General features: G+C 48.3%; 1 protein-coding gene across 1 annotated transcript in view; it reads left to right on the forward strand.

Annotated features, from left to right (window-relative positions):
• Positions 1 to 22,454: 22,454 nt before the first annotated feature.
• ATRN (attractin) overlaps positions 22,455 to 23,785 on the forward strand; it is a 154,266-nt gene continuing 152,935 nt past the window's right edge. The window contains exon 1 of the mRNA XM_063157763.1: positions 22,455 to 22,771. Coding sequence (XP_063013833.1) covers positions 22,467 to 22,771 — 305 coding nt within the window. The 5' untranslated portion in view covers positions 22,455 to 22,466. The remainder of the gene's footprint in view (positions 22,772 to 23,785) is intronic.

Raw genomic sequence — 23,785 nt, forward strand, 5'->3', positions numbered from 1 at the left:
TCACGTTTCTCCTTCCAACTTAAGCAGTTGTATGTGTGGCAAATTTGGAAAGCTCAGCATTATTTAATTTTTGAAGCCACCTGGGGTGGCACAGGCAGGGGTGTTTAACTAGACTTAGAAACCCTCATATCACAGCCAGGCCAGCTTAGTAGCAGAGAGCCAGGGCAGACCTGCCCAGCCTCAGATTCTTCTCTAACTCTGGCCTGCTCAGAGACTTCCTTCCATCCCAAATCAATGCCCTTTATTGAAGGTGATTGTGAAAAAATATTAAAAACCTTCACAGAGGCAGGTAGCTGAAACAGAGCTCAAAGCACCCAGGCATGTGTCCCTTGGAAGCAGAGGTCTACATGTGTCCACCAGGGTAGTGATACAAGTGGTCTGGGGCAGGAGCAGGCAGAAAATGGAAGGATATATGGCTCCATTGAGAAGCTGAAGGACATGGGAACAGTTTGTGTGACTCAGCTTGGTGTCAAGGCTAAGATAATGCCTGATGAGTGCAACCCCTCTCAGGCATCCTCAGGATGGAGAGAGGAGAGCACAGAGCAGCCCAGGCAGAGAGTGAGCAGCTCATGCACACAAAGCATGCTGTGGCTTCCTCGACTTCCAGGAGTCCAGATAAACCCCACAGCCTGGGATGTGGCAACAGAGTGGAGGAATGGGGCTATATACTCAAAAAGAATTTAAAGAAAAGAGTTGCAAGATGGTTGCTATAGAACAAAGCCCCGTCAAAGGTTGTATAGATGGATAGTTCTTCAGGACAAACCTGGTCCTGTATTGTGCTCCTTCCCAGAATCCAGCTGAGCTCTTCTGTTTCCCCAGGCATTCCTACATGGCCAGTGCAACAATTCCATATTTTCAGCTCTCCAGATTGCAGGTGAGCTTAGGAAGCTAGGAATGTTTAAAAGAGAACTTGTCAAGAACTGGTTGTATGCAAATAAATTTTAAAGTGGTCTTGTAAAGCCTTTTACTATTTCGACAGTGGGAGGATGACAGAGAGGATAGACAGAGGAGAGACAAGACTTCCTACACATTCACAGTGAAGGGACGAGGTGCAATTTGCAGGAAAAAGAAACCCAACTGGATATAAGGAAGGAAAAATGCACCATGAGGGTAACTGAAGAGAGGAAGAGGAACAGGCATTTTAGGAATCTGCGTAATGAGGTGAAACCACTGATCAGTGATTTCAAGGCAGGTGTATGAAGGCTTGACCAACCCTCATCAGCACCCTGTCTTGAACTGATATTTGTACTGCATAGGTAGAAGTGTTGGGTTAATGGTTGGACTCAATGATCTTACACCTCTTTTCCAACCTAAGTGATTCCGTGATTCTGAACCTGACCATATTATAACATATGTGATCACCAAACCAGCAGAAAAAAGCCTGACCAAGAAGCTTTGCAGCTTCTTGAAGCCACCTACAGCTGGAGCAACACTTAATGTTCATTTGCTAAATTAACAACATCTCTAGATAATTTCCTCCCTGGCTGCAGAGGACCTTCCCATCAGAGCCTCTCCTCCATGCTGCCTTTGCCCCGTGGTCCATCAGAGGCCATTCCAGAGGACATGGCCACAACCTCTGGTGCATGGGGAAATGTGGAGACAACAGACAATCCCCCAGCCCCGACAGATGAACCATGCTGCAGCCAGAATGGTTTTCCTGAGAAAAGGGAAGAGTTTCACCCTTGTGCTTTGAGGGAACAGCATTAAGGCTGCTCAGACATGGAAAAGGCATCGCCTGGAGCTAGAAAATGTCCAGCCATATCTGGATCAACTTTCTGCCAGCACATGATTTCATGTGGTGGATTTGTGATCAACGAAAGAAACCAAAACTAAGTTTACGTGCTAAAGCATGGGAAAGTGGAGAACTCCACCCTGAGGGCAGAGAGATGTAAAATTCATGAGAAAATATTGCTGCACACTCCTCTGACCAACACTTCCCAACCCAGTATATGTTTTCCCTGTCTTGCTCCCTGAAGAGCAACATCATCTATTAATAATCCTAAATGGCTGAGCACACGCTTGTCTCCTAGTGAACGACAAACAAAACCAGATGACCCATGAATGAAAAATAAGGTGGTGACATGCTCTGAGCAACATTGTTCGATGATAAAGAGATACTGTCATGGCAGGATGGATTGTCCTACAGTAAAAAAATCAGTCCCAGAAGTGACGGACTTGGCTTGCAGACTGAGCTCTTGAGCAGCCCTAATACGGGCTTAAATAAATCACTGAAAAAAATCATCTGGGCTGGAACAGACAAGAATCCACAACGGCTGTGTGGTGACTGAGCATAGTTCCCACCATGTGCTCATCAGCTTGCTGTGATGAGTTTAGTGGCCTCCCTGGGCTAGACAAGCTACTTCAGCAAAGCTGTTGGGAGTAATTGCCTCTTTCCCTGGTAATATCAGGAGGATTTGGGCATGGAGACCAAACCCCTCCCTCCCTATAGAGTGCATGATAGGAACTGCTCAGACAGAGAATTGTTCTGCTGGCAAGTCCTCCAGGACTTAATTTATATATACTATAAACTCATTTACATTGGAAATATTCCCTCCTGACTCACAGCAAGGGGTGACCGGGTTTTGGCATGGAGAAAAGCACTGAGGCACAGCAGCTCCTGGCTCACTGAGCTCAGATGTGCCATCAGTCTGTAACCATCTCCCTCGGGATGATGTGGCACAGAGAACTCAAAGAGAAATTGGAAAAATTTGTCTTCACATTGTGCTGAATCCATAATTTTACTCCATTACTTTGTTAGTTGTAGTACCTGAGGATTGTGGAAGAAAAAAGAGAATCAGTGGATTTACATTCCAGCCCTACATGTAGGACTTTCTTTTCTCCAGAATTACTGAGATAGGAATATTTTGCTCAGGATTCAAGTTATGCCTTTGATGGATAGTCAGCAGGGGAGGGACTAGGGTGATATGACTTCTTGGCCTGAATTTAGAGCCATCTCAGACCCAACCTGGGAGGTCATCACTGATCACAGTAACCCAAAAAATGCAGCTTGCCTTATCAGCCCCATGGTAGGGATGTCCTTTTCAGAGTGGCATGACCAGTACATCCTTTGTGGCTGTAACTTCAGGTGCTGCTGCAAAACCAGGTAATATTATTAATAATCATTGAATGTCTGGAAAGGACCTTAAAGACCATCTCATTCCAACCCTTGCCATGGGCAGGGACACCTTCCACTAAACCAGAGTGCTCCAAGCCCTATCCATCCTGGCCTGGGACAGTTCAGGGATGGGACAGCCACAGCCTCTCCAGGCAGCCTGTGCCAGGCCTGACCACCCTCACAGGGAAGATTCTGTCTCCAATATCCCATCTAACCCTGTCCTCTGCAGTGTAAAGCCATTCCCTTGTCCAAAGTCCCTCTCCAGCTCTCTTGAAGCCACTTTAGGCACTAGAAGGGGTAGTAAGGTCTCCCTGAAGCCTTCTTTTCTGCAAGCTGAACTCCCCCAGCTCTCTCAGCCTACTATTAATAATTTAGTTATTATAGTTACTTACTAATAACTAGTAAGAGAGATCAGGCTGTTCTCACGGAGAGAAATGCCTACTTCCACAGTAAGTATTCTCCTCCAGGGAACTTTACAACCACTTCCTTTCAAGGTGACCATCTCCTCCCCCAAATCACTGATGGGAAGGGTCTTTATTAACCCCCTAAAAATCTCAGCCCCTGACTCACAAATTATTCTTTGCAGCACGGTCCTAAATCTGGGCTCATCAAAGCCCTGACAGTCAGTGCAGCCCAGCTGGGAGACAGAATAAATATCCCATCATTTCTATCACATTTTGTAGCTCCCACGGCTGAGACTGGGCTATTAGGAGATGCTGCTCAGAGAGGGGAAGCATGAGGAAAAATTGCTGCCTTAGGGAGATACAGGAAATAATGAGGGAAGATAGCAGCACAGGGTCCTGCTGGCATTGCCAGCCTGAACATAGGCACAGATAACAGCCCTGTGCATGCAGGAGATAAATCCCATCTGTGGCTGCCTGAATGTGAGATGGGATGTAGAACACAGATGTAAGAACAGAAGACAGGAATTGTATCCTTTTAGCTGTGCTAGGACGTTGGGCTAAACACAAGGTGCAGGAACATTTCCAGTGAGATGCTCTAGGAGGTTTCCCAGCATGTACCAGGGATGGTGTGGCCAGCAGGAGCAGGTAGGTCACTGTTACCCTGCACACTGGTGTGTGGTGCACACCTTGAGTGCTGTGGCCAGTTCTGGCCCCTTGGCTTAGGAATGACCTTGAGAAGGGCAGTGAGGCTGGTGAAGGGCCTGGAACACAAGCCCTGTGCAGAGCAGCTGAGGGAGCTGGGAGCATTCAGCCTGGAGAGGAGGAGGCTCAGGGGAGACCTCATCACTGTCTGCAAGTGCCCAAAGGGAAGCTGTGGCCTGCTGGGGGTCAGTATTTTCTCCCAGGAATGGTGACAGGATGAGAGCTCACAGCCTCAAGCTGTGCCAGGGGAAATTTAGGCTTGGTATTAGATGATAAAAATTCTTCACAGAAGGAGTGGTTTGGCATTGGACTGGGCTGCCCAGGGAGGTGGTGGAGTCACCATCCCTGGAGGTGTTTAAAAAAAGACTTGATGAGGCACACTCAGTGCTATGGTTTAGCTGATAAGGTAATGCTCGGTCACAGGTTGGACTTGATGATCTCAAAGGTTTTTTCCAACTTAGTTTATTCTGTGATTCTGTGATAATCCTTCATATCCTCCCTGGAAGTGTTCAAGGCCAGGTGGGATGGGGCTTGGAGCAACCTGGGATAGTGGAAGGTGTCCCTGCCCATGGCAGGGAGGGTGGAACAAGATGGTCCTTTCCAACTCAACCCATTCTGTGATTGCTTGATCATTCTATGATTCTGGTGGTCAAGAAGGCCAAGGGTGGTCTGGGAGCTGGAGATGTGGAGATGGATCACCAGCACTTGCAGACAGGGCTGGGAGAAACACATTAAGAAGATCTCCAAGAAAAATAATTTAAAAAATGCAAATGCCAAGCCTTGTATTAATTATATATATTATAATTCCAAGTCTTGTATTAATCCTGCATTGAGCTTCTGAAATTCCTGACTCCAGGTTAGGAGAGGGTTAAGAGAAGCTCTGAGCTCTCTGACTGCATGAGATGCTCCCAAGGATGAGCTGAAATCTCCCTGAAAGGCGTCCTACCCTTTTGACCAGACTCAAAACAGAATGTCTCTCATCATTAAAGTCAATTCTTCCAGGATGACAAGGAGGGGCATTTTCATGGCTGATTAGCTCTGCAGAGCTCAGGCCAATTCAGCTGCTGTGGGCAGATATATTGTGCTCCTGCCTTGCAGCAGCCAGCCTGTGTGCTGGAGTGGGAAATCGCTTGGAGCAGAAGACACTGCACCAAAAATCCTGCACTGGGGACTGAAGAATGACAAAGCTGCAAAGCCAGAGCTCAAAGCCTGAAGTTTCTTGTTTGTTGTCCTGACAGTGTTTATGTGTCAGATTGTAGAAGAATACAGTCACAGGATGGTTTGGGTTAGAAGGGACCTTAAAAATCATCCAGTTCTGATGCCCTGTCATGGGCAGGAACACCTTTCACTATCCCAAGGTGTTCCAAGCCCTGTCCAACCTGGCCTTGGACAATTCCAGGGATGGAGCAGCCACAGCTCCTCTGGGCACCCTGTGTCAGGGCCTCACCACCCTCACAGGAAAGAATCTGTCTGCATTCAGCTAGAGCTGAGCCACGAGCTGAGCTGGCTGAGTGCTGGCAGTGGGGCAGGGAGGTGAGGCACTCAGATGCTCTGCTCTGGAAAGCCAAGTCTGATGTCACTAAGCTTTTTCCTTGTCATTCCCTTCTTCTCTTCCGACTATGCCAGAAAGAAACCAAATCCTGTGCAACAAATTTTTACCTTGCCTCCCTATAGCAGTTCCCATTCAGAAGCAGCTGAGCTGCATTTTGGGGAAGCCAAGGGCTGCCAGAAGCTGTGAGGCTGTGAATGTGGTAAGAGCTGATGCCTTCTCAAGGGCATTTCCTTGAGGAAAAGGCTTTGTTCCCAGTAGTTCATGCACTTGCTTTAAATGCTGCACAAAAATCCTGCAAAGAGAAACTGCCGGAACTTGTCTGTGGCTGGGCTCAGCTGAGGAAGGGTGAGTGCATGGCACAGAGGGGATGCTCTCTCATCCAGAAATGGGGAGTTTCTGGATACCTGAGGTGCTCTGGCCTGGCTTTTGCAAGCTGGAAAGGAGAACAGTTTGCTGGGGCTGTAGGCAGCTGGTGCTAGCTGGAGTGGACTGCAGTGCGTTCCCACTAGCACCAGGGAGCTGGGATATGTCAGGGGTAATGAGGAGGAGATGGGAAAGTGCAGGACTTTATCCTGTGTCTGCAGATATCTGTCAGCTGAGAGCTGGACGCCAAAAGCAGATTTATAAGATAAGTGATGGGACTGACTGTGATGCATTGTGCCAAGGGCAAGCGAGCCGCAGTCTCCATAAAATCATGGAATGATTTGGGTTCCAAAGGACCTTAAAGACCATCCAGTTCTGATGCCCTGCCATGGGCAGGGACACCTTCCACTGTTCCAGGCTGCTCCAAGCCCCATTCAGCCTGGCCTTGGACAGTCCCAGGGATGGGGCAGCCACAGCTTGTCTACACACCCCATCTAGAGAAGGGCCTCACCATCCTTATAGCAAAGAACTTCTTCCTAATATGTAACCTGGAAAAGCTACTTGTGGGTTTGATCCAGGCATTTGGTGCAGAAACTAGAGATGCCGGTGGGATGGACAAATCCTCTGCATAATTACTGAAGATGTGAGGGACAGAGAAGATGTCTGGGAGAATCTGTGATTTCTGGGTGCTGACAGAGCTCTGGGGATGCTCTCTGTGAATTTGCTCTCATGTAGCTTAGTTTAACTCAGCAGTGAAGAAGCTGGAAAGCAGAGGACTTGACAGGCCAATGTCTATCCATCTGCAGGTTCTTAGTCCTGATTCTGTCACCCTGTAGTGGAGACAGGCTAAAGCGAAGGTGACCTGAACTGTCTGGGATGAGCTGTTCCATCTTGGTGGCCTGGTACAGTGGCTTAGGGCAGCATACACACAAGTCAGAGCACCTCAGGGGTAAGGTTCTCCAGACTCACATATTATAAACAGGTCCTCTGATTTTCAGACCTATTGAGGAACACCACTGGCACTGTGAAGAGATTTTCCAGTTAATATCTTGAGCCTCCCCAACAAGGTTTTGCATGGCTCCATCCCTTGCAGTGTTCAAGGCTGGATGTAGCCCTGAGCAACCTGATCTAGTGAGTGGTATCCCTGCCCATGGGAGGGGGTTAAAACACATATTCTTTAAGTCCCTTCCAACCCAAACCATCCTGTGATTGTGTGATTCTAAGTGGTTGTCACACCTGCACCTGATCATCTCCACTGATGCTGGTTCAGTGGTTTCTCCACCCATCTGATGTCAGTTTCCCTCTGGAGACAAGAGGTGGCCACTGATCCATGAAATCCCATGCCTTAACCCCATGTGAAGTGCCCACCATCTCCTAAGTGGAGTTTGAGCTCATGTAACAGATCTCAGTCCTGGATGACAGAGGCTAAAGCAAGTTAGTGATCTCAGTGTCTACAAGGAGAGTTCATTTCCCTGAGAGTGCCTTGCTCCTGAGTCACCCTCATCCACCCTCCTGCCTTGCCTGTTCATCAGCTATCAGCACTTCCTAGGTAGACAGGTGAGTTTTATAGGATCACCTCCCACAAGGCAAATCCTCTAAAAACAGACAGCGGAGCATTTAATCACCATCTTCACAGTGATTCTCATCCAAACACAAGACCAGTTACCCCCTCTAAGCCTTTTTAATCCTTTTCCTCTAATATGAGCTGCCAGGCTGAGGAAAGTAACACCAGCAGTCCCAATTCTTGGATGAGGTGCTCCTCAGAAGTTTCTGCAACTTTTCTAGCCACCAGCCAGGAGTTTGTCATGCTTTGTGAGACTGGGCAGAAGAAGGTGGAGATATTTTCACACCAGGAAAAGTAATATAGAAATGAGAATTTCTTGCCCTAAATCAGAACAAAATGATACATTAACATCCCTCACAAAACAGCTTTAGAAGAAGTCAAGGGCCCTGAGCAGCCTGATCTAGTGAGCAGCATCCCTGCCCAGGACAGGGGTTTGAAACTAGGTGATCTTAAAGGCCCATTCCATGATTTTGTCAAATAATGGAATTTGCCTTCTCCAGGGCAGGGGACTCCCTAAAATGGTGTCAGAAAGCACAGATTGCAGCATGGTACCTGTAGGCAAATTAGGGAGTTTGGGGTGTTAAAGCAGTGGCAAATTATGCAGAAAACAGGTTTGCCTCTGGATATTTGCTGTAAAATACTTCCTCTTCACCTTTATTCTGACATTTTTATAAGACAATGTAAAAATGTTCATATTCAACAATGCTGTTCTGTTTATTTAAGTAACAACAAATGAGCTTGCAGGCATTTCCTGGAGAAGGCCTTCTGGTGAGGAGCTTTCATGTTTTAACTACTCATTCATCTTCCTGTGAACATCCTGGTTTGACACCATGGGTATTGAGGCTGCTACACGATCACTGTTGAGACTATAATGCGATCACTTAATGGTAGGCTGTTATTTCTTAGCACTTAATTATGGCAAGGTGTTTGTTGTGTGCCGTTCAAATTATTCCAGCACGAAAATTCCCATTCTTTACCCCCTGATTCCCACTCATAATTCCTCTCATCACAAGGTGAATTATTTTCACCTCATGCTCCTCACTCTTTACCTTGAGATCTGTGTGCAGGTGAATCACCTCTTTCTTGCTATTTTGCCCCAAAGGTAATCCATTAATTTCTAAGCAAAGAGAGAGTGTAAGAGTAATAAAAGTAAAATGGAGCTTGTTGTGAAAAAGAAACACTTTATGTGGTGATGAGGTTTCTGTGTGAGCCGAAGGGTTGAGAGGTGGTCTGAGGAGTTGGGTTACCTGTGACACTCTCTGAGAGCATGTCGGTACTCCCCCATTGCTGCTGGGACCACCTTCCCAGCTCATCTCTCAAACACATTGCTCTTGTGACTCCATCCTTCCTCTGCCTCACACTCTGAGCCTGCACCAAACAAAGCACCTTCTTTTCACCTCCGTTCTCCACAGAGCTGCAGCCTTTTGCAGCCCCCAGAATCTGACATTTTTGCATCCTTTTTCTTTAAGTTGCTTCTCAATCTTGCCAGTGGTAAGATTGTCCCCCACAGTGCCTAGAAGGTCACCTCTTGCTGAAGTCTGCAAAAATTACAGCTCTTCAGTTCTGTGCTCATCATTCCTCTCACCTTCTTTGCTTGGCTCCTCCATTGGCCAAGTCCTTCCTGCCGCTCACTTCTGAGGTTCCTGCAGAAAACATCTTTTGCTTTGCTTGACATGGTGCACACCAAACCTGTGATCTCAGCTGAGGCTCTGAAAGCACGTCTGTTATGTGTATGAGGATGTGTAACATGCATGTTACAGGCTGGAGCCCCTCTACTCTGGAGACAGACTGGGAGAGCTGGGGGTGTCCAGCCTGGAAAAGAGGAGGCTCTGGGGAGACATTTCAGCATGTTTCAGCATCTAAAGGGGCTCCAGGAGAGTTGGAGAATTGGAGAGGGGCCTTGGACAAGGGGGAATGGCTTCATACTGACAGAAGGCAGGATTAGATGGGATATTGGGGAGGAATTGGGAAGAAATTAATCCCCGTGAGGATGGTGAGGCCCTGGCACAGGTTGCACAGAGATGGTGTCCAGGTGCCCCTGGATCCCTGGCAGTGTCCAAGACGAGGTTGGACAGGGCTTGGAGCAGCCTGGGACAGTGAAAGGTGTCCCTGCCCATGGCAGGAGATTGGAATGACATGATTCTGGGATTCTACAAACTGCAGAAATCTACAGACTTCTGAGCTGCTGTACATGGGTGTCTGGAGCCCTGTGGTGTGTACCCTCTCCTGGGTCTTTAAAGGCTTTCCAAACACAACAGATAATTGGATCTCACTTACACTCATCTGCAGACCAAAGCATGGCACAGTTTTGATTTCCTGTTTCAAGACAAAATTTGCTTTGAACATTTGTTTTGTACATCTTTCTTACAGGCCCCCTTAGAAGTACTGACAGGTTGCAATAAGGTCTCCCTGGAGCCTCCTCTTCTCTGCAAGTTCCTCAGCCTTTCCACATAGGAGAGGTACCCCAGACTTGTGGTCAATTCTCTATTGACTACAGAAAAAAACCTCTGAAGAAGACATAACCACAGGATGGGTTGGAGCAGAAGGGCACTAAAAGACAAAAATCTCATTCCAACCCCCTGCCATGGGCAGGGACTCATTCCACTAGACCAGGCTGCTTCAACCTGGCCTTGAACACTCCCACGGATGGGGCAGCCACAGCTTCTCTGGGCAGCCTGTACTAGTGCCTCACCTCCCTCACAGGGAAGGATTTCTTCCTGAAATCTCAACTAAGCATCTTCCAGTTGCTGCCAGTTTCACAGGCCTGCTGAGATGAGTCCCACCCTTTGGGACAGAGGCAATGCTATCCATAAAATATCAATAACCCATAGCCCATGCAGCACTTCTGGCCTGGAGCAGAAGTTTGGATTGGAAGATTGGAGGCTCCAGAAAAGCCCTCACCTCTTACTCATTGCTGGAGCACAGTTCAGCCAAGGAATGCCTTTTCCTGCCTCTCACTGACTGGTCAGAACTTAACCATAACGACTTCCTATTTCCAATCTCTGCACATCGTTAGCAAACCTGTTGGCCATATCAGCAGCTGAGGCTGTTCCTTCAAGGTAGCTATTATTCCATGTGCTTATTAGAATATTTATCTGCCAGTACCGAACACAAGCTGACTCACAGATTCCCAGATAATGCTTCTATCCAATGTTATTTCTAAAACACACAATCCTCTTATAAAGACACCCCTGAGGCGTGTCTCATTGCGGAAGAGCCCGCTGTTTTCAGTCTGTATTCTCAAACACAGCAGCAGCCAGCTTTGTGTGCTCAGGGTAGATCCTTTCAGGAGAGTCTGCACAAGACAGTTCTGCTCTTTCTAAACCAGCATTTCTTGTTTTGGCAGGTGTCTCGTCATCTCCCAATAGTTGTGAACTTGCACTTGCAGTTGTGCTGAATTGAGGTTTTTTTCCCCCCATTCCTTTGCCTCCCACCTTTTGTCCTCGTCTGTCTTTGCTCAAACTGGACATTCACATGATCATGCTGAGGAGAGCTCAAAGCAGTGCAAGAAATGTCAAAAATCTTTTCCATATTTATTTCATAGATCACAACATTTAAGCCACATTTACTTAAACTGGAAAAAAAATTAAATCCAGCCCTCCAGACCTTTCTGGATTATAATGAAAGCCTGTTTCCTGCCAAGGGATTCCACAGCAATCTCCTTCTTGAGCCAAATGTTCTGCTTCCTTGAACATCTGCACAGAGCTCAAACTGCAGTAGCCATCACCCCAAATTGTGCCACAGAGCTGAGCTTTTCCAGCACAACCGAGAGCCCAGAGATGTGAGACCCTCTGGGACTGTGAATGGGGTAGGAGTACAGTCTGCACCCAAGGCAACAGGATGGAACCAAAACACAGGAAATCAGCCTCCATCAGCTGATGGTCCCTTCTTGCCTCTGACTCCGTGAACTGTCATAAATCCTATACAAAACACTTGTATGGTGGCATCTATTTTCTACTCTGTTCACTTCTCTCTCCCTTTCCTCGTGACCTCTCTACCTAGATTTTGCAATGACTCACCTCGTGGGGCAAAGGCTGCTGCAGGTCTGCTCCAAGTAGTGATTCCTCCCCTCTGTGCCACCCAAACCCCATGCCCTGGTGGTACTCCTCCTGATGGAGTCACACTGTCTCTCCCAAGTGAGGAATGAAGATGCTTCCAAGGTTCTTTTACTCCTAAAATTGGTCTAATTCCCTGTTAAGCCCTGTTAATATGTAGGTATCTGCAGCTGTACTGCAGTTAAGTCGCATGAAACTATTAATCTTGATTTAGTGCTCAGAGGTGCTGAGGTCATGTATCTTCAGGCCCCAAATATTTCTCCAAGGTGGTTTGAGCTGCTTGGTGGAAGAGGAGAGGATTGGAAGTGGAGATTTCTTCCAACTTCAATTCTTCTGCTACTCCACAGTTCTGCTTACTTCATCCATAAGAATTCACCCCTGTATTTTGTGTGTTCTCTGTACGTCCATCCCCCTCTTTTAGGCATTTCCTACTTTCCAGTGCTATTCATGCAACCTCTAGCAAAATACCTGCTTCAACTCTGTTATTATCCTGGGCTCCCAATTATTCTTTGCCCAACTATTTTGGAGAGGTGTTTGGAGAACTGGTTTCAGTGTAAAATCTGTATCTCTTTACTGGTTTGGCCTGTCACGATAGGAGGAAGCAAAATGTGTTGATATAATCTAACCCCCAAGTTCCCTGTGTGCTGTGTCAACAGGCCACAGACCAGCCCATGGGGAAGTTCCCCTCTTCTTCAGCCGCAGGCATCAGTTTAATTACCGATCCATGCCCTCCCACGAAGTCAGCCAGACCAGTCATTCTCTTAATCATGAGTCCATGTATAAAAGTTTGGATAAAGTGTAGTTTCATAAAGTTTCTATAAATGCGAGGCTCTGTATCCCAGAGATTCCATGGCTAAGGAAACTAATTTATCCCGAGGTGGCTGAACAACAGGGTTTGCATATGTTCTGCCAACAGTCCCCAGCCAGTTATTAAGTTGATTTAAACCAGCAAGCAAGCAGCCTGCCCAGGTCACTGCTGAATGCTGCTGCTCCAGTACTAATTTTACTTATAGAATCACATAATGGTTTGGATTGGAAGGACCCTTAAAGACCATCTCATTCCACCTTCTCCCATGGCCAGGAACACCTTCCACTAGACCAGGTTGCTCCAAGCCCCATCCAACCTGGCCTTGGACCATTCCAGGGATGAGGCAGCAAAAGCTTCTATGGGCAATTTCTTCCTAATATCCCATCTAACCCGCTCTGTTGTAGAGGGATAGAATGTAAGAAAATAAAGATAGTGCAGAAGGTAGTCTCACACCTGAGGAGTTGCAGCTGCACTAATCACCAAAGACTAGGAACAGGCCTGCTCTTAATAGGCCACAGCTGTGCCCAATAGGAAGACGAGTGCTACAAAATACAGGGCTAGCTGGCTGGGAGAGGAGAGAGTTGGAGTTTGCTGGCTGTGCTGTGAAGAAGAAGGGATCTGTGTTGTGAGGAGATGCCCATGAGGAATCACTGAGAAGGTATGGAACTTTTGCAATGAGATGACAACACTCTATGATAGTGGGAGTCTGTTTCCCCTTTTCTGTCACTCCAGGCCATTTTTCAGAGTCCTGCTCTAGCTCTCTTGGAGCCCCTTTATTCACAGAATATTTAGAATTTGTCAGGTTGGAAGCAATCACAGTGGGTCATCTGGTCCAACTTCCCTGCCCAAAAAGGGTCATCCAAGAGTACATGGAACAGGGTTGCATCCAGATGGTTCTTCAGTATCTCCAAGCACTGGAGGTGCCTCAAAGGTCTCCCTGGAGCTTTCTCATCTCCAGGCTGAACAATCCCAACTCTTGCAGCCTGTCTCCAGAGCAGAGGGCAAATACTGTACCATGAAAAGGAGCAGCTCTCCTATAGCTGATGGTATTTGACTGGTATGAAGCTGGAGCTCCCTTCAGGCAAGAAGCAGAGATTTTTGATACGGAATCACCAAAACAGCCCTGGAGCCCAGGGTTGGTGTCTCCTGCCACTGCTGTTTCCTTGGCTGTAGCCAGAGAAGGTGGTTAAGGCTTCAAGCAGCTGTGAAAATGCAGCTCAGTATCTTCTCCCAGAGATTGAATACCATTCCAGGATCTGTCCCAAGAGCAGGAAGGAAGCAACTTCATATGTGAGCCAGAGGGGAGAGAGAGAGGGAACTGGTGGTGGAAATGCACCCAGCAGAGGCTGGGTATTGTACAGGGTCTGTCTGTGCTGCAGCTGGAAACACACCTGCATCCCCAGAGCAGTGCCTGACCTCCCTGTGGTCCCTCTGATGGGGCCATGCCTGTTCCCAGGAAGCAAAAAATGCTGAGGCAATGGCAGTAGCAGGGCCTGACTGGGGAAGGTGTTTCCACCCCAGAGATGTGAGTCAGCCAGTGCTGGGCTGCAAGGCAAGGGCAGCAATCACGTTTCCTTGTAGCTGTGTCAGAGAGGGTTGGGCAGCACTGCTCAGCTCCCAACAGAAAGGGCTGAGACAAGGAAGTGTTGTGCTTCTGGAGCCTCTGCAAATGAGATGGGGAAGCGGAGAGGATGGGGAGGCACTAATCCAGTAGCATGCCATTCCATTCCTCTGCTTCCTCATCAGTAAATCCCTCTAGGGGAGGTGAGACCTCCTCAGATATATGTGGCACCATGTGCCTGCCTGTCTGCACCCTCGGCATGGTGTTAGCAGGGCAAGTCTTGCACCCATTGTCGGGCTGCCAGGGCTCTTGCTCTACCAAACCACCACGGGCACCACTGCCCCCGCAGCCCCAGCGCCAGAGCAGGGGTCACTGAGATCAGACACAGCAGAGATGCTTCTCCGTGAGAAATGCAGAATTCCAGCGGCCCTGAACAATGTGCAGCCTGTCTTTGCTCTTTTGTCTGGGGTTTGGTTTTAAATATACAAAACTGTCTTGCCTCCCTTTCTTCCTCCCAAGAACGCCCTGAATAATGCTGGCCCCTCCACTCTTTTCAGCCCCTTCCCTGAGCTGAATGTGTGGAGGGTCACATTGTGACTCTGAATGCCTTTTGATATCCTCTTGCTGGGCTTGGAAGGAACGGGGAGACTGAGCTATTTGTACAGCATTCAGGCTCTCCCTGACTGCATCTAACTTGCTATTGTTGGTCAATGATCTTTTAATTACTTGCTACACTTGGGACTTTGCTCCATGCTTGAAAAAAAGGCAGATGTAGTTAAAGTGCTCCTTCCAGAGAGCAGGCTGAACCTGGATGATTCCTCTGAGCAGAAGAGGTGCTTGCAAACACAGCCTTTCTTTTTATAGATGTTGTGGTTTGAGCATGTAGTTGGCTTTTACCTTACAGCAAATTTACTATTCAGTATTAGTTTTCAAAAAAATATATGCCAGAGATAGCTCGCTGAAATGATTTTTCTGTTCCAAAGATACACATGTCTTTTGAGTTTTTTTTCCCTTTTCCTGCTTTGTTCTGTATACAATACTTTGATTTTCATTGTTAAGGTGGCGGTTATCTCAAAATATGCCAATACTTTGGAGGAGGGGTTTTACAGAGGTTATGGCTCTGGGCTCCCAGCCCCACTTCTTCCCAGGTCTGGCCCTAACTTTAGTACCTGGTCTATATAAATCAGCATTTTCCCAAACAGATATCTAGGTTTCATAGTTACCCAGCTTGAGGCCATCAAATGCTGCTCTTCAGAGCCCTTCCTCTTAAAATCAGATGGAGATAAATGAATTCCGTGAATTGCTGTCAAAACATGACCACAAAATAGGAAATCTACACGAAAGAGACAGAGCAGATATACTGCAAATAACTTGGCTGCTGAGATAGTTTTTGCTGAACCTGGATGGATCCAGCAGCCTTTCTGATTTTACATATGATCTTTAATGTCCCTTCCAAGTTAAAACATTCTATGACCCTATGAAATACAATTTATTTTGAATTATATAGAAAACCAAACACCTGACTTTTGTAATCATTAGAGTTCTTCCAGGGCCCTGCACATAACTCAAGTCCCCATGATGTTTTTACAGTCTCACTAACCACCGTGTCCTCAACAGCTTTGGAAGAGTGCACTGTTCTTCATTTTCTCTCCCAGTTTCTGTGCTTCAACAAAGTTTTATTAATAGCTTTCCCCTATCCTAAAATTCTAAAGCAACTGTGCAGATATAGTTATTATTCTGCTACTCATCATTAATGTGCCTGCAAATCTCTCAGACCTTTGTTCCTGGCAGCACTTGAGTTACTGTATTTCTGCCCTTATTAAGCACTTTTTCAAAGGGCTTTTGGCCATCCAAATCTAAATAAAGGAAAAAGAGAGATCAAACTAGACCTCTAGCAAACTCTGAATTTATACCTAAATGTGCTTAATAACTGGATTTGTAATGTCAAGCATGCTCATAGCAGGATTTCCAGATGGATGGTTAGAAAATAGAAGATTTCTGTGCTTACTCCTGCTGTTCTGACATTTGTATCAGCTCGGGAACTTGGGTGGAAAAGTTCTTTGGTATGAGGGGGAATTGTGCCAGTGTGAGGTCTGGGACAAGATCAAGGGAACCAAAACAAAGGTGAGTTGTTTGCAGGAAATCTGGAGAGTAAAAAAAAATATTAAACAAGTCCTTCAAATGACCCAGTGAGTGTTTTGAAGGAAGAATTGGGGCTGTTCAGCCTGGAGAAGAGAAGGCTTCAGGGAGACCTTTGAGCACCTTCCAGTGTCCAAAGGGGTTACCAGAGAGCTGGAGAGAAACCTTGAACAAGGGCCTGGAATGACTCCCACTGCCAGAGGGCAGGTTAGAACTGATATTAGCAAAAATTCTTCCCTGTGAGGGTGGTGAGCCCTGGCACAGGTTGCCCAGAGAAGCTGTTTGCCCCATCGCTGGGAGTAGTCAAGGCCAGGTTGGACAGGGCTTGGAGCAATCTGTGACAGTGGTCCCGCCCATGGCAGGACAGGGAACAAGATGGTCTTCAAGGTTCCTTTCAACCCAAACTGTTCTGGGATTTTATGATAAGACCACAAGGCAGTTTTTACATGTAGGGTTGCCTCACACACTTCCACAGGCAGCAAACAAGCATTTTGAGTGAATACATTTTAGTCTGGGCATGACCATGTTCGGATTCAGACTTCATCAGTGCTGCGGAAGTGAAACACTCAGAGGTGAAGGAAAGAGGAGTTTTGGGGAAAATGGAACAACCTTCAACAGAAGGGACAGGGTGCAAGATGCCGAGGATTTGGGTATGTGGGCAGAGGTTGTAATGGGTGGAAATAGCAAGCTGAGTGAGGAGTAGAAAAAAATGATGATGCTGGATTACAAGATAATTGGAAAGAGTTGATTCCAGGCCCTTGGCTAGGGAGTTATTTCTGAAGATCAGGACTCCTATGAGCTCATCTCAGCAGCAGATAAAAAGCTTGTACAATGCAGCATTTTGCTTATGGTTTCATGTGATTTTTGACCTCTGATATCACCATGACTTAATCCATTTTGAAAAACATACCATTGAACCAGCCTCCTAGGGCAGATTCACTGTTTACATGCCTGTGATACCCAGCTCAGCCATGACTCAGCCATCAGCAATGATGTTCTGACCTTATTAATATCAATGTAAATCTTCTTAATGCAGACATAATTTCACCCCAGAGGGCAATTCATTAATTAGCATGTCCGGCTATCCTGTCATTGGGCATATGAAGTGGGTAGTAACTTGGCTTATATACAGAGCAAATATGTGCTGAGTAAATATGGATTCAACTGCACACATAACGACAACAGATGGGGCCATAAATGTCTGGCAGCAACAGAGGTGAGTCTAACTCCTCATTCCAGACCTAATTCAGTGCTGGGGGTACTTGCTTGTTGTACTTGCTTGTTTATAGCTGTCTAAAATCAATGTCCATGGAAATGGTTGTTGAATTGGTTGTTTATTTCACATACTGCATAAAGTTGTGTGACTCATAAAATATCATAGATAGAGGAGCCTGAGCGGGAAGGGATCCACAAAGATCATTCAGTCCAACTCCTTGCTCTGCATGGGACACCCCACAAACCCCACTCTGTGCCTGAGAGCATCGTCCAAATGCTTCTGGAGCTTGGTAGCCCTGGGGCCTCCACAAACCCTGGGAGGCCTGTCAGTATCTGACCACCCTCTGGGGGAAGAATCTTTTCCTAATATTCACCTAAACCTTCCATGACACAGCTTCAGCCATTCCCTTTGGTCCTGTCCCTGGTCATCAGAGAGCAGAGATCAGTCACTGAAGTGTTGCTCTGATGATGTTTTCAGCTGTGATACACAGGGCTCTTCCATCCCTCAAGGCAATCCCCTCCCTCTGTGTAGTTTGCACAAACGCCATTGTCCTGCTGTGCTTGTTGCCAGGAAAGGGTGTTTTAATCATTCTAGTATATCTATTATGAAATATTTGTCTTTTGAAATAAAAATAGCCAAGTCAGAACTCTGGGCTAACCTAGCTCCTCTCCTTCCAAATGATATTTCATGTCAGCAAGTTGTCTGCGAATAATTAAAAAAAAACTCAACCAAAACAAAAAACCAAACTAAAACAACAACAACAAAAAACCCAAACAATTTTGGAACATTTTTTGCATGTTAAAACGAAACAGATTAAAGTTAATAGAACAATAATTATCTCCTGCGGCTAGTATTTGATACAGACAGTGCCAGGGAGGACAGCGCGATCGCTAACAAGGTTAGGAAAGGATTTCTTCTCTTGTGCCACAATTGCAGATGTTACTCTTCTCCCAAGTATTTGAGATTTGCCACAGGCAGCTGATGAATGCTCTGTTGGGTGGGCTGTTGCTTTATTGTCAGAACTTTCTCTTCCTGTTCTCATTTACTGGGTGACCCTTCTTAACTATTTTTTAAAGTGATTTAAAGTTTGCTTGATGAAAAACAACCATCAACCACCGCACAAATCTAAAAATTCCAGCTATCTGGTACAAAACTTTTTGATTCCCCAACTGCAAAAACCTTTTGAATTGCTAATTTCCCAGGTTGCCCAGGGAAGTTGTGGCTGCCCTATCCCTGGAAGTGTTCAAGACTAGCTTGGACAGGACTTGGAGCAATCTGCTCTGTGGGGTGGTGTCCCTGCCCATGGCAGAGGGTTAGAATGAGATGAGCTTTGAGGTCCCTTCCAACCCAAACCATTCTGTGATTCTATGACTTAAGGAACTACTGCAGGGAAAAGGGTGGGGAGAGATCCAAGGATGGATGGAGTCTTGTGCTTTATCCGCCTAGTTGGATTTAAAACCCACATAAACTGTTGAGCACAGAAGCAGTTTGCTAAATCTGATGACAGTGAAGAGAAATTGAACTGATATCTAAGAGGGAACAATTTCTCCAAGTTTATTTGCACCCTTACCCAATGTTTTTACTTTCTGTCTTTTGTGCAACAGACAGCTGTTTGGCAAGAAAGGGGGGAGCAGATGTTGTGAAAATAGAAGTACTGTTATCACTGATAACTGCAAGTGAACACAAACAGATGCGAGGAGACACGAAGTAGAGGATGGGGTAAGATTTGAGAGCAGATGCCAACCCCAGCCCTGAGCTGGCTGTATCTGGCTAATCCATGTGGGGTTTTAGAGTTATACCAGCAACACTTCCACTGGTTGGAACCTTTTGGCATCACTTGGTGGGAGCAACTTGTGCTGCCAGCACCTGTGTGGCTGTGCTGGGTTTGGGTTACCAGGGTTTGATCCGGGGGTGGCTCCTGTGAGGAGGTGCTCGAGCTTCCCTCCATGTCTGATGGAGCTGTGGGGGTGCACAGACCCACTGCAGCTCGTGAACACCCATGGCAGAGCAGGAGGATGCCCGAAGCAGGCTGTGCCCCCACGGGAAGCCCACACTGGAAGAGGGGCAGAGTGTGAGAAGTCCAACCCCTGAGGAGGAAGGAGCACAGTGACCGTGTGTGATGGACTGAGCACAGCCCCATTTCCTGTTCCCCTGCACCACTTGGAAGGAGGAGGGAGAGAAGCATGAGGAAAATTGAGCCTGGGAAGGAAGGAGGGGTAGGGGGAAAAGTGATTTAGGATTGGAGTTTATTTCTCATTGCCCTGCTCTGATTGAATTGGTAATTAATAAATTAAACTGATTTCCTCCATCTCTTCTGCCCATGACAGTAGCTGGTGACTGATCTCTGCCTGCCCTTATCCCAGCTCTGAGCCTTTCATTGTATTTTCTTCCCTTGCCCAGAGGAGGGGAGTGAGAGCAGTTTCAGGAGGCACCTGGTGTCTAGCCAGGGCCACCCCACCACAGTGACAATCCAGAGAGCAGTGTCATGCACTGCCTGTGTGCTGAGCTGGCTGACTCTCAGGCAGTCTGGCTTTTCTGGCAGCACCTTGGGAAACGGCTGGATATCTGAACCCACAGATTCAGGGCATGCTGGCAGTTGTCTGTGTCCCAGGAATATAGGTGTATGTAGAAATAGCCTCTCTGTGCCTCCATTTCTGTATAGCCTACAAGGGATTTGCAACCTCTGTTTCTCAACACTCACACCTTTTTGGTTTTGGTTGCCTTTGAATATAAAGTCAGCCCACTCCAGCAGTTTTAAACTAAACCCAAGAGTTTATCCTCCTTCTTGAGTCCTCAAGCAGAAAAGGCAAAATCTCTGAGCAACAGTTTTGCAAGAGATAATTGACTGACAAGAAAAAAACAGCCACTCTTTAGAATGTTTTCTTTCCTATCTGCTCAACACTGTTCGTTATCCCAGTAACTTGCACAGAAATCACTAAGGCTCCCACTGAGAACCTCCCTCAGACAGGTAAATAACATTTGAATTTCTAAACACAAGTGAACTGTTTAAATTTGGTGAGCTGCCTATTTCCACCCAGTCTCCTGTGTGTCTTTATATTGCTGCACCGAAATCCTAGTCACCCTTTCGGAGGGAAAAATGTGAATAGTATCTTTTCCTCTTTTATTTTTTTTTCTTTCAATAATAAATTCTCAGCTGTTGACATATTTCCTCACTCAAAACAATTTGTGTAAGTCAAGACACAATCATATTGCTGGAGACAGACCAAAGGTAACAATTGCCCAAGAACTGCAAACACTGTCAGGTTTCTCACATCTTTTTGACTCTGTTAAAAATGAAAGGTCTGAAATTTTCATCCTTCCTGCTGCAAAGGATATCCTTGCTGTGTGTCCAACTGAGTTTGCTGCTTTGCCCGCAAATTCAGAAGAGAATGATTTTAAACTTCTTTATTCTTCCTTGTTCAGGCCTTTGCTGTTACAAATTACAGCCCAGAAGTCCTTGGAGATCACTGCCTTGTTTTTCAGGGTGGGAGGGCATCCTGTTCTTCAGATCTTTTTTTTTTTTTTTTTTTTTTTTTTTTTTGTTTACACAACTAGAATCATGAAATTACAGAGTGGTTTGAGTTAGGAGGGATCTTAAATCTCATCCCACCCCTGCCATGGCAGGGACACCTCCCACTGTCCCAGGCTGCCCTGATGTCCAGCCTGGCCTGAGACACTGCCAGGGATCCAGGGGCAGCCACAGCTGCTCTGGGCACCTGTGCCAGGGCCTCACACCCTCACAGGGAACAATTTCTTTCCACTTAGCTTCCTCGGTGGATCAGAGCCCCATTCAGCCTTGAACAGTTCCTTTTCCCTCCCCTTTGCCTCGAGGTCGCCCTGTGCCTCAGGCCCACGCTCACAGTGGGTGGGGGGGCATTCCTGACCTGCTAGGGGGACACAACCCCTCCTCTGACAGAACCTTTTTGGGCTCACCTGGGTTACGGTGACACCCTGGGATGCTGGGATGTGTCCATCGTCCATGTGGAGTCCAGTTTGGGCTGCTCCATCCCAGGGCAGTGCCCGTGCCCTGTGTTGCACTGCAGGGGCACCTCTGGTGCAGGGCAACCCCAAGCCCCCAGTTCAGCACGGATACCGAGGGGCTGGAACACGCCCAGGGAAAGGAAGAGTTGGGGAAGGCTCTGGAGCACCAAGAGCGGCTGAGGGGGCTCAGCCTGGAGCAAAGGAGGCCCGGGGGGGGGGCCCTTGTGGCTCTGCACAGCTCCTGCCAGGAGGGCACAACCAGGGGGGTCGGGCTCTGCTCCAGGGAACAGGGACAGGAGCAGAGGGAACGGCCTCAGGCTGGGCCAGGGCAGGCTCAGCTTGGACACCAGCAGGAATTCCTTCCCGGAAAGGGCGCTCAGGCCTTGGCAGGGGCTGCCCGGGGAGGTGGTGGCGCCTCCATGGTCCCTGGAGGTGCCCCAGGAAGGCCTGGATGCGGCACTCGGTGCTCTGGGCTGTTGGACAAGGTGGGGTGTCACAGGTTGGACTGGGTGATCCCGGAGGGCTTCTCCTACCCCAATAATTCTGATTCTGTTACTCCTCTTGCTCCTTTCACTGGGGCAGTGCTGGTGTTGTATCTGTGCCAGCTGCTGCTTTCTCACCTGTAATATTTAACTAATGGGGAGCAGTAAAGGGGCTTTAATTTTACAGCTCAGTTTTAAATTGACTAATTTCCTGGGAAATGCCATTTCATGGTTTGGGAATTGCCATGTGCTTTAAACTCTTTAAACTCTGCTTGTTAGCCTTGCTGAGATGAGAAACTCACCCCTAAGTGCAGAGCTCTGCAGCTGTAGCAGCTAACCAAGAACTGCTTCCACTCTTTCGACACTAGAGACTGATCCGTGACATGGACGCTGTGACTGCGAGTCCCTGACCCGCCCCCTCCCCGCCGCCATGGCCGCGCCGTGACGTCACTGGCCCCGCCCTCTCGGTTCCCCCCCCACTCGCGGCCACCGTAGCGGGATCGGCGGAGGCCCCGCGGCGGCCGATGGTCCGCGTTGTGCCGCCGCCCCCCGCCCGCCCCGCTCCGACCCGGCAGCGGCCGCAGATGGCGCGGCGGGGACCGGGCAGGCGGGGCGGGAGGTCACCGGCGCCACCGCCGCCGCCGCTGCTGGCGCTGCTGCTGCTGTTGGTGCTGGGCCCCGCCGCCGTCGCCGGCGAGGAGGTGGCAGTCTCCAAGGAATGCGACAAGCCGTGCGCCAACGGCGGGCGGTGCCAGCCGGGCACCGGGCAGTGCGAGTGCCAGCCTGGCTGGGTGGGCGACCAGTGCCAGCACTGCGGGGGACGCTTCAGGTGAGCCTCCGCGGGGCGGGGGGCGGGGACGCGAGGGGTCCGTGTGGACGGGGCGTCGGGGCTGGTTTGGGGTTGGTTCGGGGCTGGTTCAGGAGTGAGGGGTTATCTTTGGGGTACGGGAAGGAAAGTCTGGCTCAAGTGAGGGGCTGGTTTGGGTGGGGAGTTCGTTTGAACCGTGGGAAGCGGGCTGGTTTGGGCTACCGAGGGGAGAGTCTGGCAGCCCCAGCAGGGATAGGGGGCAGGGACAGGGCAAGGGAGAAAGGAGAAGACGCAGCAGTGGCTCGGGGGCCCTAAGGGGCACTTGAGGGCAATAGGGAGGTGGGTACGAGGAGCAGGTTTGGGCACTCAGACCTGCTGAGGAGGGTCCAGGGGTGAGTGAGGGCAGCAGGGAAAGGGCCGGGTGACAGTAAAGGTGAGGGGCGGGACCAGGTGAGGTGAAAGGTGAGCGGTAGGTGGAAGTGACACTGAGGGTGAGTGGCAGGTCAAGGGAATGGTGAGGGACACTCGGGTGATGATAAAGGTGAGCGGCAGGTGCAGGTGGCAGTCAGGATGCAGGTGTTAGGGCAGGATAGGAGCATCTTGAGAGGACAATAGGGGCTGGGTCTCTGGGCAGTGAGGGTGTGAGAATGGGCCTGGTTGAGGGGGATGTGGGTGTATGGGCAGGAGTCATGAAGGGGGACAGAAGGGATTTGGATGCAGAGGGAGAGGTGGGTGTGCAGAAACAGGCTTGAGGGCTGACAGCAGCATGGATGTGATGGGGTGACAGTGTGGAAGGCTTGGTCTGACTGTCCCCAGAGGAGGCGAGTGGTTGGGCTTCCTGGGGGAGCTCTCAGAGCAATGGGAAGTGGATGTTTAGTGCCCCAGTTGGTGAGTACAGGATGTTTGTTATGCAGAGAGGCGCCTCTAAGGGGGCTGAATTATTGGTGTTGGTTGGCTGGGGTTACACAGGCATTGCTGGTGATCAGTTGTGATTCTAAGGGGCTGTGTAGGAGCAGGGATGTGGTTGTAGGGCAC

Source organism: Melospiza melodia, chromosome 5 (genome assembly GCF_035770615.1).
Source record: "Melospiza melodia melodia isolate bMelMel2 chromosome 5, bMelMel2.pri, whole genome shotgun sequence".
Classification (NCBI taxonomy): Eukaryota; Metazoa; Chordata; class Aves; order Passeriformes; family Passerellidae; genus Melospiza; species Melospiza melodia.